General features: G+C 44.2%; 3 protein-coding genes and 2 pseudogenes across 3 annotated transcripts; 1 reads left to right on the top strand and 4 right to left on the bottom strand.

Moving 5' to 3' along the window:
- Nucleotides 1-1,132: 1,132 nt before the first annotated feature.
- Nucleotides 1,133-3,102, bottom strand: LOC122130393 (annotated as a pseudogene).
- Nucleotides 3,079-4,083, bottom strand: LOC122130394 (claudin-4-like). The gene has a single exon (XM_042705129.1). The coding sequence runs from the start codon at nt 3,879-3,881 to the stop codon at nt 3,312-3,314; it is 570 nt and encodes a 189-aa protein (XP_042561063.1). The 5' UTR covers nt 3,882-4,083; the 3' UTR covers nt 3,079-3,311.
- A 2,314-nt stretch (nt 4,084-6,397) lies between these two features.
- Nucleotides 6,398-7,030, bottom strand: LOC105890500 (claudin-4-like). The gene has a single exon (XM_012816531.3). The coding sequence runs from the start codon at nt 7,028-7,030 to the stop codon at nt 6,398-6,400; it is 633 nt and encodes a 210-aa protein (XP_012671985.1).
- Nucleotides 7,031-9,762: 2,732 nt separating this feature from the next.
- Nucleotides 9,763-10,595, bottom strand: LOC105890498 (annotated as a pseudogene).
- A 4,069-nt stretch (nt 10,596-14,664) lies between these two features.
- LOC105890497 (claudin-3) lies at nt 14,665-15,391 on the top strand. The gene has a single exon (XM_012816528.3). It carries the CDS (start codon nt 14,744-14,746, stop codon nt 15,389-15,391), a length of 648 nt encoding a protein of 215 aa, XP_012671982.1. The 5' UTR covers nt 14,665-14,743.
- The last annotated feature ends 236 nt before the right edge of the window (nt 15,392-15,627 follow it).

Consider the following 15,627-nt stretch of genomic DNA (forward strand, 5'->3'; position numbering starts at 1 on the left):
ATTTACTCCCAGTTGTCCCCTATCTGGGTTGAAGCCTTTAGAAGGTGAGCTTTGTTCGTGTCCTTAAGACACAGGCACTGTGTTAATCAGGAGATCCCTGTCCAATAGTAACTTCACAAACAAACGAACTAAATCGTGTCATACCATCACTGAATTAGAACAAATACCATGTGTGATTGCTGCCCTGAGTTTCACTCACTTAGAACAGAGCTGGGATCACAACATGCAAGAGGTGTCTTTGACCAGTGGCCATTATGGTTAGGCTGCAATAGATTGGCAGAAGACTTAGATGGGCATTATGGGTAGTCACCAATAGATTGGTAGAAGACTTAGATGGGCATTATGGGTAGTCACCAATAGATTGGTAGAAGACTTAGATGGCCATTCTGGTTGACCCCACAGACAAAAACGAGATGACAGAGGGTCTCACCAATGATTTCATTCCACCTGAAACAGCTAGATTTGCAACAGTAGACCAGAAATAGCTGAGCTGTTGGACTAGGAAGAAGAATGTATTTGTACAGACAGTTCCTAAAGTCCTAAAATATTATTTCATTAACATAGCAGCACTTGATTAGCATTACAAATCCTTCTGAAAGGGTGCAGTGAATTAGGCATTTAGAAATACAAACATTTGACTTCAGAATCAGAATCTTTTTTATTGCCAAGTAAGTTTAACAAGGAATTTTCTTTGGCATTTTGGTGAATAACAATCATAAAAAACTTCTGACTTCATAGAAACATTTGACTTCATATAAACATTTGGATGGCTAGATATATAAAAACTGCTACTTTCTCCACTGGAGGCCACAAACTGTATATGCCATAATCATGTTTTACAATGATATAATAAAAATGCCATAAACATGTCTTACAATGACGTGATACAAAACATGTCATGACTACAGATTAGGATTCCGATAGAACACTGTCACGTCACAATCACCGGTCACCGTCACAGTGTTTAATGATATGGCATCTTATGACATAAATATATACGTATATATATGTGATCTCAAGTAAAATAATGCTAGATTTACAGATTAAATAATTTAAATGTACAAGAAAACATTTGTAAACATCTACTGTACAGTCATAATAGGCTTATTCTCCACTCCCATGGTCTCTTGGGGGGTGCAAATGATTTATTATGTCTCCTCATAAATCAGTCCTCTACAGTCAACAGTAAACTAAAGACAACTTTCCTTTCTTAAAAACGAGAATCTTTGACGTGTCTGTCCTATCTGTGATATCCACAGTCTACGGTAAATGTCATAGCACTGGCATCACTATAGTGGCTAAGATAACTGCTGACATTGATACATTTTTTAACAATGTTGAGATCACGAACATCTGAAAAAACATCTGAAAAAACTCACAAAAGTCTGGCCTCATGAATATGTAGCCATTCTAACTGGAGGTCCAGTTTGTTGTTTGGTCTCAGTGGCGAGTTAGTTCTCAGCAGCATCTGTAGGTGCGGCGGAGCATCCCTCCCCCCAGGAAGAGGAACCCAGACACCCAGCCCACGCAGATGGCGGCCCCCAGCTCCCCCCGCCTCCCCTCCGTGGCCAGGGGGTTATAGAAGCCCGTGATGGTGACGTGAGCTGACCAGCTCACTGTCGCGATGCACAGCACCCCGGCCGCCATGAACACTATCCCCACGAGGGGGACCATCAGAGCCTTGGTGATATTTTCGTTTCTGTAGGAGTTTGTGCACCGGGCCCCGAGCATGCTCAGGAATATGGCCGCCACGCCGACGGCGATGGAGATGCACATCGGGGCCCGGGCCGCCTGCAGGTCCTCGGGAACAGCGAGGAGAGAGTCGTAGGCTTTGCACTGCCGGTGTCCCGTGCTGTGCAGCAGACAGTTCACCCACAGGCCCTCCCACAACACCTGGGCTGTCACGATGTTGCCGCTGACGTAAGCCGTCACCTTCCAAATGGGGCAGCGCACAGGTCAGGACGGTGCCCAGGAAGCCGATGAGCGCCACACGAAGGCCAGGAGCTGTTGGCACTTCCTGGTTTTCAGGACCAATATAAAAAAGATTACAGATATAAAAAGAGCAACATAAGTGACAGGGAGTGACATTCTGCCACGGTGCGCGGTAATCTCCGATTATCAACAGAGTTTGACCAACTTTTTAGTTGTACAGCAGATCTTGTGGGAAGTGAAAGAGAGAGAGAGAGAGTGAGAGAGAGAGAGGGAAAGAGAGTATATTTGTACATGTGTGTGTGCAAGAGAGAGCAAGGGAGGGGAAAAGAAAGTGAAAGAAAGGGAGAGAGGTTGAAGAGAGGGAGGAGATTTCCTCGTGGTGCTCATGTTTCTTGTTTCCTGTTATGAGACTAAATGAGCGCCAGGGACTGAGGACTGGGGACTGGGGAAGAAACAGCAAGATTTGCAACAGTAGACCAGAAATAGCTGAGCTGTTGACCTAGGAAGAAGAATGTAATTGCACAGACAGTTCTTAAAGTACTAAAATATGATTTCCTTTATTTCTTACAATAAAAGGGGTAACATAGTTGCACTTTGTTAGCATTACAAATCATTCTGAAAGGGTGCAGTGAATTAGACATTTAGAAATACAAACATTGACTTCATATAAACATTTGACTACATAAAGATTTTGACTTCATAAAGATTTTGGATGGCTAGATATATAAAAACTGCTACTTTCTCTACTTGAGGCCACAAAATATATATGCCATAAACATGTCTAACAATGATATAATATATATGCCATAAACATGTCTCACAATGATATAATATATATGCCATAAACATGTCTAACAGTGATATAATATATATGCCATAAACATGTCTAACAATGACATGTTACAAAACGTGTCATGACTTCTAGAGATTATGATTCCGATTGAACACTGTCATGTCACAATCATCGGTCACCGTCACAGGGTTTAATGTTCACTGGCATGATGACTAACCAGATGACACATCAATGACATGGGTATGTCAGTTTTATGACTGAAGGTTTAGCTCAAGTTAAATAATGCTAGAATCACAGATTAAAAAATGTAAATATACAAGGAAACATTTGTAAACATCTACTGTTACAGTCATAATAGGCTGGTTCTCCACTCCCATGTCTCTTATTACATCCACAGTCTACGGTAAATGTAATGGCACTGGCATCACAGGTTGGCATCACAGGTTGGCATCTCTATAATGGCTAAGATAACTGCTGACATTGAGACATCTGAAAAAAACCCACAAAAGTTTGGCCTCGTGAATATGTTCCAGCCATTCTAACTGGAGGTCCAGTTCGTTGTTTGGTCTCAGTGGTGAGTTAGTTCTCAGCAGCATCTCTGCGAGTAGGTGCTGCAGAGCATCCCTCCCCCCAGGAAGAGGAGGAACCCAGACACCCAGCCCACGTAGATGGCGGCCCCCAGCTCCCCCCGCCTCCCCTCCGTGGCCAGGGGGTTATAGAAACCTGTGATGATGACGTGAGCTGACCAGCTCACGGGCACGAGGCACAGCACCCCAGCCGCCATGAACACTATCCCCGCGGAGAGGCCTATCAGAGCCTTGGTGGTCCTCTCGTCTCTGTAGAAGTTTGTGCACCGGGCCCCGAGCACGCTCAGGCAAATGGCCGCCACGCCAACGGCGATGGAGACACACACCAGGGCCCGTGATGCCTGCAGGTCCTGGGGAAGAGCGAGGAGAGAGTCGTAGGCTTTGCACTGCAGGTGTCTGGTGCTCTGCAGCACACAGTTCATCCACAGGCCCTCCCAGAACACCTGGGCGGTCACGATGTTGGCCCCGATGAAAGCCGTCACCTTCCACATGGGCAGCGCACAGATCAGGATGGTGCCCAGGAAGCCGATGAGGGCCAGCACGAAGGCCAGGATCTGTCGGCTCACCATGCTCCAGCTCTGGTTTCCAGGACAAAGTTAAAAAAGATTCCAGTTCTGAAAGCAGAAGCGACAGTGAGACACATTCAGCCACGGTGCGCAATTACCTCCGATTATTGACAGAGTTTGACCAACTTTTTAGTTGTGCAGCAGGTCTTGTGGGGCGTGAAAGAGAGAGAGAGAATGTTTGTGTGTGTCTGTGTGTGTGTAGGAGGGAGAGAGAGAGAGAGAGAATGTTTGTGTGTGTCTGTGTGTGTGTAGGAGGGAGAGAAAGAGAGAGACAGAGAGAGAGAATGTTTGTGTCTGTCTCTGTGTGTGTAGGAGGGAGGGAGAGGGAGACAGAGTGAAAGAAAAGAGAGAAAAGAGGCTGAAAAGAGGGAGGAGATTTCCTCGTGGTGCTCATGTTTCCTGTTAGACCGGATTGTTTGTTATGCTTAGTGAGAAAGAGGGGACGGGGGCGGAGCGCAGGTGACTGGGGCTTAGAAAATGGTTCATGTTTGAATGCTGAGGCTACGAGCTCAGAACAGGTGCACCCCTTCACATCCACGCTGTGTCTCCTGAATTTTATACGAAAAGATTTAGCGCATTTCCACTGAAGGGATTGAGTTACAAGAGTCCAGTGCAGTTGAGTGTTCAGAAGGAACAGTTATTTGGTTTTCTGAAATATTCTTAATGTAGGTTTATAGCAATCCCAAAAAGATGATATATGAGTCAGTGAATCAATGACTGATTCCTGTCTGCCTCACAAGTTTCTTCTGGGGAGTAGCAGCAGTGTTATATACAGTAGTGTCTATAGGGGAGGGGGATGGATGGATGGATGGATGGATGTCTAGTAACCTGTTGTGCTCCAGAAAGCAGGGGGGAGGGGTGCAAATGATTGTTTAGTCTCTGAGCCTTGGGGCGTGACACATGAGCCCTGAGTGGCAGGGAACACACCATCCCCTTGATTTAGCATGGCTGTTAGCCCTCCAACCAGTACTTTAGCTACTACTCTTGGTCAGGTGTAGTCAGATTGACCTCCAACCCTTCAGGAATGCACTAAAGGGTTCTTCTTCCAGGTACTTTCCCCACCAAACCACAGACTTGTTCTTTCAGTTTGGGATTTCATTCTGCATGAAATGTGTTTGTGTAAAACCTCTTTATGTACAAAGTCTATTGTTTTAAATGTGATAAGGTCTATTGTCCCAAACAGACATGTTAGCAAATTGTCTGATTACACAGACATAACCTGATAGATACTGTAGACAGATGGATACTTTATTAATCCCGAGGGAAGTATTGTCTGTGTCCTCATATGACTTGACACAAGAAATAACAGACACCGCATCACCCATTTTCAGCACAGGAGCTTGTCATATGCCTACTCCAACACCATTTACATATTTTATGATTTTATGACTCTGGATAGGATTTAAAGGTCACTTAACTTTGATTTAATTTATGCAAGTGAGTTCCTATGTGAATGTTAAAAATGTGTCAAGTTCAACATGGTTAAAACATTGCAGTTAACTCAGTACTTTAATTCACACAATACCCCATTTCAAAACCACAATAATGACGAATTGAATTCAAGATCTTGTGTGCAAAGTTCATTATTGTATGAATACAAATCTAGAAATTTTGAAATATATGCCTGCCTAATTTCAAGTGGCCTAATTTAATTTGATTGTAAATCTATCGCTTTATAATGGATTGTAAATGTAATGAATCACATGATATATGGATGCATTTTAATCAGATTATATAATATGACAGTATTATTATCAGATTATATAAAATGACAGTATGCATCGGGGCAGAAGTCCTTGCTTGTCTATTTGTGTCTGTAACAACTGGCTTGTTAGGATCCAAACTAGACTGTCACAAATCATTACCTACGTTCCTCTGAAAAACAAACCAGGGGAGGGAGAGAGAGAGGGAGAGAGCGGGAGAAAGAGAGAGAGAGAAAGAGAGAGGGAGAGAGAGACATTATTCTTACTCGAAACTCCAACACAATAGCTCTATGACAAAGGACACCTTCCCTGGTGCTTTGTGTGAGTTCTTTATACTATCTTAAACTTGTCTGTACTGATAGCCCCTTCACTCCAAGCCAAGGCACAATGATAGCAGACGGAGAGGTTATTCCAGTTGCTCTCTGATATTACCTACCTAAAGGAACTGAATCTTCTAGCTTGAAGATACATGATCGATCAGGTTACTTTATGAAATCTGTATCAACTCACACATACCAGTAACACAGGAATCAAACCAAAGCTGTGTAGTCTTGCACGAACTCTCCCAAAATAGTGGTTGTCGCAGTTCAATGCACTTAAGATTTGCTCAGTGCACTTGAGGATGAGTAAAATAACCAGACTTTTGTTTTGAAGAAGAAGAGTGCTTTTATTTTGACACTACATTTACTAATAAGTGTTTGCATGTAAGTGAAAGAAACAAAAATGATACAAATAAGAAACAAAGTTACTTCTCCTCACAGTCCTCAGAGACCTCAGCCCCCTGCAGTATGGATCACCTGGTTGTGGCCGTACACCTCACACGTAATCCCCTGAGGTTTTGGACCTGGCTGGGACGTACTGGGCCGCTCCGTAGGCCTGGTGGTCTCTGGGAGGGCAGTTCCAGCAGAGGAGCCCCCCTCCCATCAGCAGGAGCCCCGAGGCGCCCCACCCGATGTAGAGTGCGGCCCCCAGCTCCCGGCGCTGCGCAGCAGTCACCAGCGGGTTGTAGAAGTCGCGGATCAGCGTGTGGGCCGACCAGGACACTGGCACCAGAACCAGGAAGGCGGCGATGGTGAAGATGATGCCAGAGACGATGCAGGCCTTGGCCTTGGCGCTCTGGTCCTCCAGGCAGTTGGTGCACTTGCCGCCGACGATGGCCATGAGCACGCCGAAGATGCCCACGATGATGGCGATGATCGTCATGGCGCGCGCCGCCTGCAGGTCCTGAGGCAGAGCCAGCATGGAGTCGTAGACCTTACACTGCATCTGGCCCGTGCTCTGCACCACGCAGGTCATCCACAGGCCCTCCCAGATGACCTGTGCCGTCACGATGTTGGCTCCGACGAAGGCCGTCACCCGCCACATCGGCATCGCGCAGGTGATGATGCTGCCGAGCCAACCGATCATGGCCAGCATAATGCCCAAGATCTGCAGCCCCTGTGACGCCATGCTCGTGTTCGGTCCCTGCTCCTTCGACTGTAAAGCGGGCCTTTCAGGGCGACTGGCAGGTCATCACTGCATGAGGTCGATGGTGAGAAGGGATCACCTGAGACGCAGGGGTCTGGCTTTATAGATCAAGCCAGTGGGTGTGGTCCCCCTTGTTCCTTTGTCCCCAAACCCTGATGGAAAGCTGAAACACGATATCACAGCTCTCTATTCAGTTCTGTTGGGTTCACAGAGGCCTGACACCAAACCCTATAGCCCTCCAGTTTCACCCATCAACCCAGTCAGTGTGTGGACATATATTTGGAAAAGACTGAGATACTGTGGAGTATGTCAAACACTGTTATGCTTATAGGAACTGGGGTATTAAACCGTTAATATTATTGATAAGAGGTATCAGTCAATTGGATTCATTGAGGATTGATTGATTCTGTGCAAAGAGTTTAGCATCTTGCAACACCAATCCAACAGAACCTTGTGAAGATTGGAACTGGAAATGGTGGAGTTGATTCAAACAGAAATGTGCAGTGGTGAATGGTGCTCTCAACTTACAAGGATTTATGCATGCATAGCCTGTAGCCATAGCCTCAAAAAAAGATTTTGCTGAAATCCGTGATCAATGCCTTTTCAACTGTTTTCAAATGTTACATACGGTTATATGTTTGTTTGTGTATTTGTTTTTTGTTTAACACAATGTAATGACCACATGTCAAGATCTTCTCTTTGATCATGTGATCCTGCCTTATCAGCCTTTTGGTGGAAACTTATATTTTTATATTTAGGAGATGGTCCAGTTCCATAAGCTGGTACATTATTCATGTAATGGCTGCCACAGAAACGTGATGTGAAATTCTGATAAATTGACAGATTTGTTTGAATTGATCGTTCTGTACGTAAGGAACAAAGGATCCATACAATGGAAAAGCTACAGATTTGACTGAATTACTGAGGACAACAACAACAAACAACAACAACAAATAATCTACACCAGGTTCACGGATTTAGCCTCTTTTTAATATATATATTGTCATTGTATCCCTATTTCAGCACGTCATATGGTTTATATATTATATTGTGCATATATATAGTTTTTTAGACGAGGTATTTAGCATGTGCTTTTACCCAAAGGCACTTACAAAGGCACCTTGCAGTGGCCTGGAGGCAAACCCAGCTCAGCCGCTTGGAGGGCGGGAACACTAACCACTGTTCCCCCAACCCAACACATTTACACTGGGCCTTTTAGTGAGGTGCAAATGCTTGTTCCAGCCATCTTAAAATACTATTTTTTTGTGTATAATTAGTGTGCTGTTAAAGTACTCTCCACTATGTGTTTAAACCTTGCACTTATGCATACTTACAAATATGGACGTTCTGCCCATTTATTTATGTTGATAGAGGGACCTCCTCTCCCACACAAAACGGTCAATGGCAAAAAGTCACAATACAGAGAAAGCAAAGATGAAGGGTTTCGTCATTGGTCTTTTATTTCCTTTTACATACAAAAGTGTCTGAAGTACCTCAACATTTAGGCTCTCAGGCCATATATGCTAAATGGTTTTTACACTTAGTCAAGAATGCATGCTCTACCATTGTTGGATTCTAATAGCTATTCTCTCACTGACACTATGTTCTGATTGGTCCATTACAATGAATAGCCTATATTTAGGCCCACATTCAGTAATAACTTCGGTATACTTGTTATACAAAAGGTAAGGTGAAGGTTTAAAAAAAAAAAGTGATGGTTAGTAAAGCACTCATAAATGCACTGTGTTGAATAATTCTACTAAAACATTGTAAAATAAATGTCATATTTCGGTCCACTGGACAAGGGTAGTATTACACCTTGAGATCAGAACTTCTTCACAACTCAAAACCTCCATCTTGTGCCGGGTGGAAAATAACAGGTTTACCAGTTGCACATAATGCACATAGTTTGGTAATGTGTGGACCAGCCACACATAAACTAGAACCTGTTTCAGACTTGACTGAGCCCCTATACCATTTATTTGACTCAGATAAGGTTATGATTATGGTGTCTTTGATCAACATAATGATTTCAAATTTAAAGTTTAGTAAAGATCGTTGGTAAAAATTGAATGTGAACGTAGAATGTTCTTGTTGTGTAAACATATTTTAACAAGTCGGTCCCATAGAAATATTAACAAAGAATTTATTGACCAAGTCCCATCATCAGATCACATGAACTCTGTAAAAGATATTTTGAAGACTAAAAACAATAACACATATTTACAGACGGTACAAAAGTATCAAATATACACCATTTATGACTGGAGAGAGAAGTTCAAATGGATTTTCTTAGGACTGGAACACAAAGTTATCACCACAGTATGACTGACAATATCAAGCTGAATATGTGTATTTAAATGGCTTTTGTCACCAAAGTCATAGTGAAACACAGAGTAAACACAGCAGTCTGACCTGCATCTAAACTTAACAAATGATTCTGAACAAAGATTGTTGACTTATTGATCTGATATTCTATTGTACCCCCCCCCCCCCCAACAAGCACTTCCTTTGTGTTCTGGCCCCTCCCTTGTATTGCGTGAGTGAAACTGAGTATTCTTCACCACAGGAGTGGTCACATGTCCATCTCCATTTGTAAACCATGTAAAACCATTTTAACAAAATGTTTGACTGCAACTCAACTGGAGGCCAACAAGACTGTCCCAAAAAAACTACCTCTGGAGGGGGGGAAGCCATGGCTCTCCAGACACTGATCACACATAGTCCTTATTGGAGGGTGCTGAGGCCTGGGAACGGGCTGCGGAGTATTTGGCGGAGTAGCCGCCCTCTTCTTTCGGGGGCAGTTGGCGCACAGGAGGGCCCCTCCGATGATCATGAGGGCCGAGGCCCCCAGCCGATGTAGAGAGCGGCCCCCAGCTCGCGCTTCTGGGACTGGTTGACCAGCGGGTTGTAGAAGTCGCGGACGATTGTGTGGGCCGTCCAGCACACCGGCACCATACACAGGACGCCAGCAATAATGAAGACCACGCCGGAAGTAACACCCACTTTGGCTTTGGCACGCTCGTCCTCCACGCAGTTGGTGCACTTGCCCCGCCACCGAGAGCAGAATGCCGAAGATGCCGACGATGATGGCGATGATGATGAGGGCGCGGGCCGCCTGCAGGTCTTGAGGAAGAGCCAGCATGGAGTCGTAGACTTTACACTGCATCTGGCCCGTGCTCTGGTGGACACAGTTCATCCAGATGCCCTCCCAGCTCGTCTGTGCCGTCACGATGCTGACGCCGATGAACGCAGTGACTTTCCACATCGGTAGGGCACACACTATAATGGCGCCGATCCAGCCGATGATGCCGAGAGCGGAACCCAGCATCTGAAACCCAGCAGACACCATGCTGTCTCCGTGTATCTGTACAAATCTTCCTTACTTTCAAAAATATCCTTGAGAAGGTGCTCTCAAGCTGCTCTCTCTTTGTCAAGTGTCGCTCACACAGTGTTAGGCAAGGTCCTTAGGGTGAGCCTTTGTAAAGGGTGGGGCCTGACACACAAACACCACCATCTAACCGGCTAAGCTGGTTTCTGAGTTTCTTCCTGCCGTTAAAAGGGGGGGATGGGACTTTTTTTATTCCCATGAGTTAGTCACACAGCAACACAAATACTCAACAAAGAGATGCCCATATAAGGTTACCTCTTAGGGGATTACCATCTTTTTCAGAGTAATATCTAGTTTGTTATTGTGTTATTACTTTATTTTGTTGTTCTTCTAAAGTTATGAAAAGCCTTGAAACCGAAGTAGGCAGCGGACCCTGAAATCCTCTCTCCCTCAACAAGATTTCCTTTGGTACATGACACCATTGACAGTTTCTGTCGAATTTCATTGAAATATCTTTTGTATTAATTGCTGAATTTCTTAGAAAACCATCAATACAAGCCCATTAAAGTCACTTTAGCATCTTAGCACCCATTAGGCTCAGAATTCACAGATCTGAAACTAATAAATACTTCTTCATACTATCTTCAATGCCTTGGGAATATATATATAAACAAAAAGAATAACGTTTGTTTATATAGCACCTTTTATCAAACCTAGTGTAAAGTTTTAACAAGTGAAATACATATTCAAACAAAAGATAAAAACTTTAATCAAAGAGTAAACAACGAAAGATGAATGTACACAATTACAAGTAAGATAAAAAGCAGGAGATTGCTGAGCACAAGATAAAACACAGATTAGAGTGAGTGTTTAATATTAATTACATTTAGGTGAAAATGTACTTGTACATGTAAGCTCAGCTTTGAAACACAACAAACTTGAGCAACAATGGCTTTGGCTCCCCCACCAGACAGCTGTGCCTGTGCCAAGAGTGTCATCCTGGGCCAAGACTGTCATCCTGTGCCTGGGCCAAGAGTGTCATCCTGGGCCAAGAGTGTCAGCCTGTGCAGCCTGGGCCAAGAGTGTCAGCCTGTGCAGCCTGTGCCAAGAGTGTCAGCCTGGGCCAAGAGTGTCAGCCTGGGCTCTTAAAGGTGTTGGGGGTGTATGCTGGAAAAGAGGTTTGGCAAGGGTCAAGTCAAGTACATTCAGTTCATTGTATGTGACAATGATGACGAATCACTTGAATTGAATGCTGGACATTATGGGAAGTGTATGTCACGGGGAGAGAAAAGGTGTGTTATTATGGGAAGTTTATGTCATTGGTAGAGAACAGGTGTGTTGTCATTGGTGCATGAGTCATGCACTGTGTTGTGGTTTGCTGAGGGATTTGGTGGACAGACCAGAATAACAAAACTCCAAGGTACAAAAGAATGAGGTCATTTTTTTAAGTTTGAATGTTTAAATGTATAATTCCTGTTTTATAAATAAATAGCATGTGTAATTTGTTTAATTGCTGCAGTGAAGCCAAAAGCTATCTACTGCTATGTGTGGGATGGGTCTGCCCTGTGCTGAAACTCTACTGATTGGGAATCAAAACCTTTGATGGAGATAATTTCGAAACACTGTTAATGACAAGAATATAATAATCAAGTGCCTTGTATTATTAAATACCTTACATGAATCATGTACTTATGTAAGCAGGAACATGGCTTTTCTGTGTTTCTGCGTGTGTGTAACTCAGAATATTAGGTGCCACTTAGTCTGCATTTGTACAAGAGCATGTTTAGACCAGAGGTGATAAGCTTCTTCCGACCTTGTGCAAAACTGCCATCCTTGCAATATAGGGAGCCTCGGACGTCAGAGATCCACCACGTGGTTATCCCTATTGAACGCTAAACTTCTGTCTATATAAACCTTGTGCGATGTGTTTTTCATTGCTTCACTTTCAGCCTTGTGCTGGGAGTGAGCCCAATTGCAATTGTTCTTGTTGAATAAATAAAACTCCGGAGTCCTGAAGTAACTAGGATGAATTTTCACCTATCAACCTTCTTTCTGAAGTGGGCACACTTTAAAGCAACATTATGCAACAATTTGCCACATTTTACGTGACTTTTTGTTGGCAACTAGTTTTGATCATGTGTGTGTGTGAAAGATAGATAAATAAAGCTGTCTTGTCAAAGCTTGTCTTCCAGGATATGCACTTTATAGTTCTGTGTTTCGGGCTGAAGCACACCACAGAAATCACAAAAAAGCTTTCACAGTATGGTATTTCCAAAAGACACAAGCTAGCATTTCAGCAAGCTTTTGTCAGTTCACACTGGGCTGTTGGTGGTGGTAGTTAGCTTGCTAGTTTTAAACCAGATCTCCTTACTGCTGCTTCAAATATGCCAAGTTGGCTCATCTTGATTATACAGTACAACCTATCTGAGCATACACTCCAAGTAAAATGTACATTAAAACAGCACACAGGCAGAGAGTATGCCTCTACAATAGATCACAACCCTGGTCTCCATCAAAAAAAGGACAAAGCTTAAAAGAAATAAGTTTCATAACGTCGACAACTTTCATTTTATATTTCAAAAACTATCACATGCAAAGTATAATAGCATGTTACTACTACACCCAATTGCTTCCTTTATTTGCACTGGATTTAAGAGTTCCCGGAACTACTGCTGAAAAAGGATACGAAAATAAGGAAGGCCTAAATGCCACTGAAACTAATTGTCTGACCAGAGGGGACAGAAACTCTTGACCTAACACACTCACCTAGAGGGAAGTACGCAATGTGTTGTTTTTTACAGAACAGGCACATTGTGCATCAATAAAGGAAAAAGTGTGATTTTTCAGTGGACCAGAAGTCATCTTAACATGGTTGTTTGCTGTGCGTTCCTAGATGGCAGTTATCTGTACCGCTTGTGTTGGGCCTTTGGGTCGGGTCATAGGGCTGACCTGGGTACATTGGGAATGAACAGTCCTAGTTTGTGGTTATTGCTCCAGGAGGTATGACTCAGAAAAGATAAAAGTTGTTTTCATGTTAACGGGTCGACCCCTCAGGAAATAGGTGTGCATTCATCATCCTATCTACATCTAAATTGCCCGAGGGACACATTTCTGGTGGTTGTGACAAGTGTACATTTTCTGTGGAAAGCACCCACCTCATTACATGTATTCATTTAGTAGATGCTTTTATCCAAAGTGACTATACCATTTCCTCATCAGTGCGTAATCCAGGGTATCAAACCCATGACCTTGGTGTTTGTTTGCCCTGGCTCTACCAGTGGCAAGGAACACAGAACTGTGCTGAGCCCTCAAGCTACATAAAGAGCAGCCAGAAACACATGTAGGGCAAATTGGTGCTTGTCACTTTGGGTTTCGACAATACTGACAAAACCAAAACGTGTGCTGGTGTCAAGGGTTGATGGAAATGCAGGAGATTTAAAGCTTTAAATGTCTATATATGTCTATGAGTGTGACATTTCCAGTATGGTATGGTTGAACCACCGTTCACACTTTCCAGTAAACCACCTCTGTATTTTATTCAGGTAACCAAGAACTAATCAGAGACTCAGGCTAATATTACTCTCCAAAAAAATTGACATTTTACACAAGACAAACCTGTTTTTAAAGTCAAACTGCTTGTTTAAATATTTATATCCCAGAATAAACTCACTTGTTACAGATCGGCTAAGGTTTGGAAACTATGATGGAAACCCTACACATTGCCCATTGTGTGTGTGTGTGTGTGTGTGTGAGTATGTATGAGTGTGTGTGTGTGTGTGTGTGTGTGTGTGTGTGTGTGTGTGTGTGTGTGTGTGTGTGTGTGGTGTGTGTGTGTGTGTGTGGTGTGTGTGTGTGTGTGTGTGTGAGAGAATATGTATGAGTGTGTGTGTGTGTGTGTGTGTGTGTGTGTGTGTGTGTGTGTGTGTGTGTGTGTGTGTGTGTGTGTGTGTGTGTGTGTGTGTGTGTGTGTGTGTGTGTGTGTGTGTGTGTGTGTGTGTGTGAGTATGTATGAGTGTGTGTGTGTGTGTGTGTGTGTGTGTCTCCCGTAGAGCTGCCGACCACTAGCAGGTGTTGTTTACATATAGAGATGACATCAGTTTACTTTTCTTTCCTCCTCCTCCTCCTTCTGGTGATGTCACATAGAGCCACCTACCCTGGTCCCCAGGGATAAAGGAGCCGCCTGTAGACCCCTCCTCCAAGAGTATCACCACACCCTCAGGACAGGTACCTGCTGGAGCACAGGCTGCTCTCCTGTCATTGTTTGCTGGACCTGAGGTTGCCATAACGTCCCTTTTGTTGGAACAAGGTGCCAATCTTTTGCACTTCAGCTGCGTCTTAGAGGAAGTTACTGCGGGGGAGACATCATGTCAGCAGGACTGGAGATTGGAGGCATTGCTCTGGGCATCGTGGGATGGATCATTGCCATCGTGAGCTGTGCCCTGCCGATGTGGAGAGTGTCAGCCTTCATCGGGGCCAACATCGTGACGGCGCAGAACATCTGGGAGGGCCTGTGGATGAACTGCGTGGTGCAGAGCACGGGCCAGATGCAGTGTAAGATCTACGACTCCATGCTGAATCTGCCTCAGGACCTGCAGGCTGCACGCGCCATGACGATCATCGCCATCATCCTGGGCGTCCTCGGCCTGCTCATCTCCATCATGGGAGCCAAGTGCACCAACTGCATCGAGGACGAGGCATCCAAGGCCAAGACCATGATCATCGCGGGCATCTTCTTCATCATCGCAGGCATACTGATGCTCATCCCTGTGTCCTGGTCAGCCAATACCACCATCCGGGACTTCTACAACCCCTTGGTCATCTCCTCTCAGCGTCGAGAGCTGGGGGCAGCTCTGTACATCGGCTGGGCGGCGGCAGCTCTTCTCCTCATTGGCGGGGCCATGCTGTGCTGCACCTGTCCTCCGAAAGAGACGAGGTACAAACCCCCGAAAATGGCGTACAACAACCCCAGCTCAGCGAGTGCCGCTGGGTACGACAGGAAGGATTATGTTTAAAAAAAAAAACAGCTCTTGTGGAAATTGGTTTTGTCCTGGTTTTCCTTTCTTTGCGCTTTTGGATGAGAAACAGGATAAAATCCTGAGGTCTGTAAAATATGCATTTTTAAATTCAAACTTTGGTGAAATACCACTTAATGTTATTGTTTGTACTTCTGACGTCGCACAAATGCAGCTTTTGTAGTGTAAAGTAGGTAAAAACAGATAAAGTAATTGTGAAAGTTAATGTCAGAGAG

Source organism: Clupea harengus, unplaced genomic scaffold (genome assembly GCF_900700415.2).
Source record: "Clupea harengus unplaced genomic scaffold, Ch_v2.0.2, whole genome shotgun sequence".
Classification (NCBI taxonomy): Eukaryota; Metazoa; Chordata; class Actinopteri; order Clupeiformes; family Clupeidae; genus Clupea; species Clupea harengus.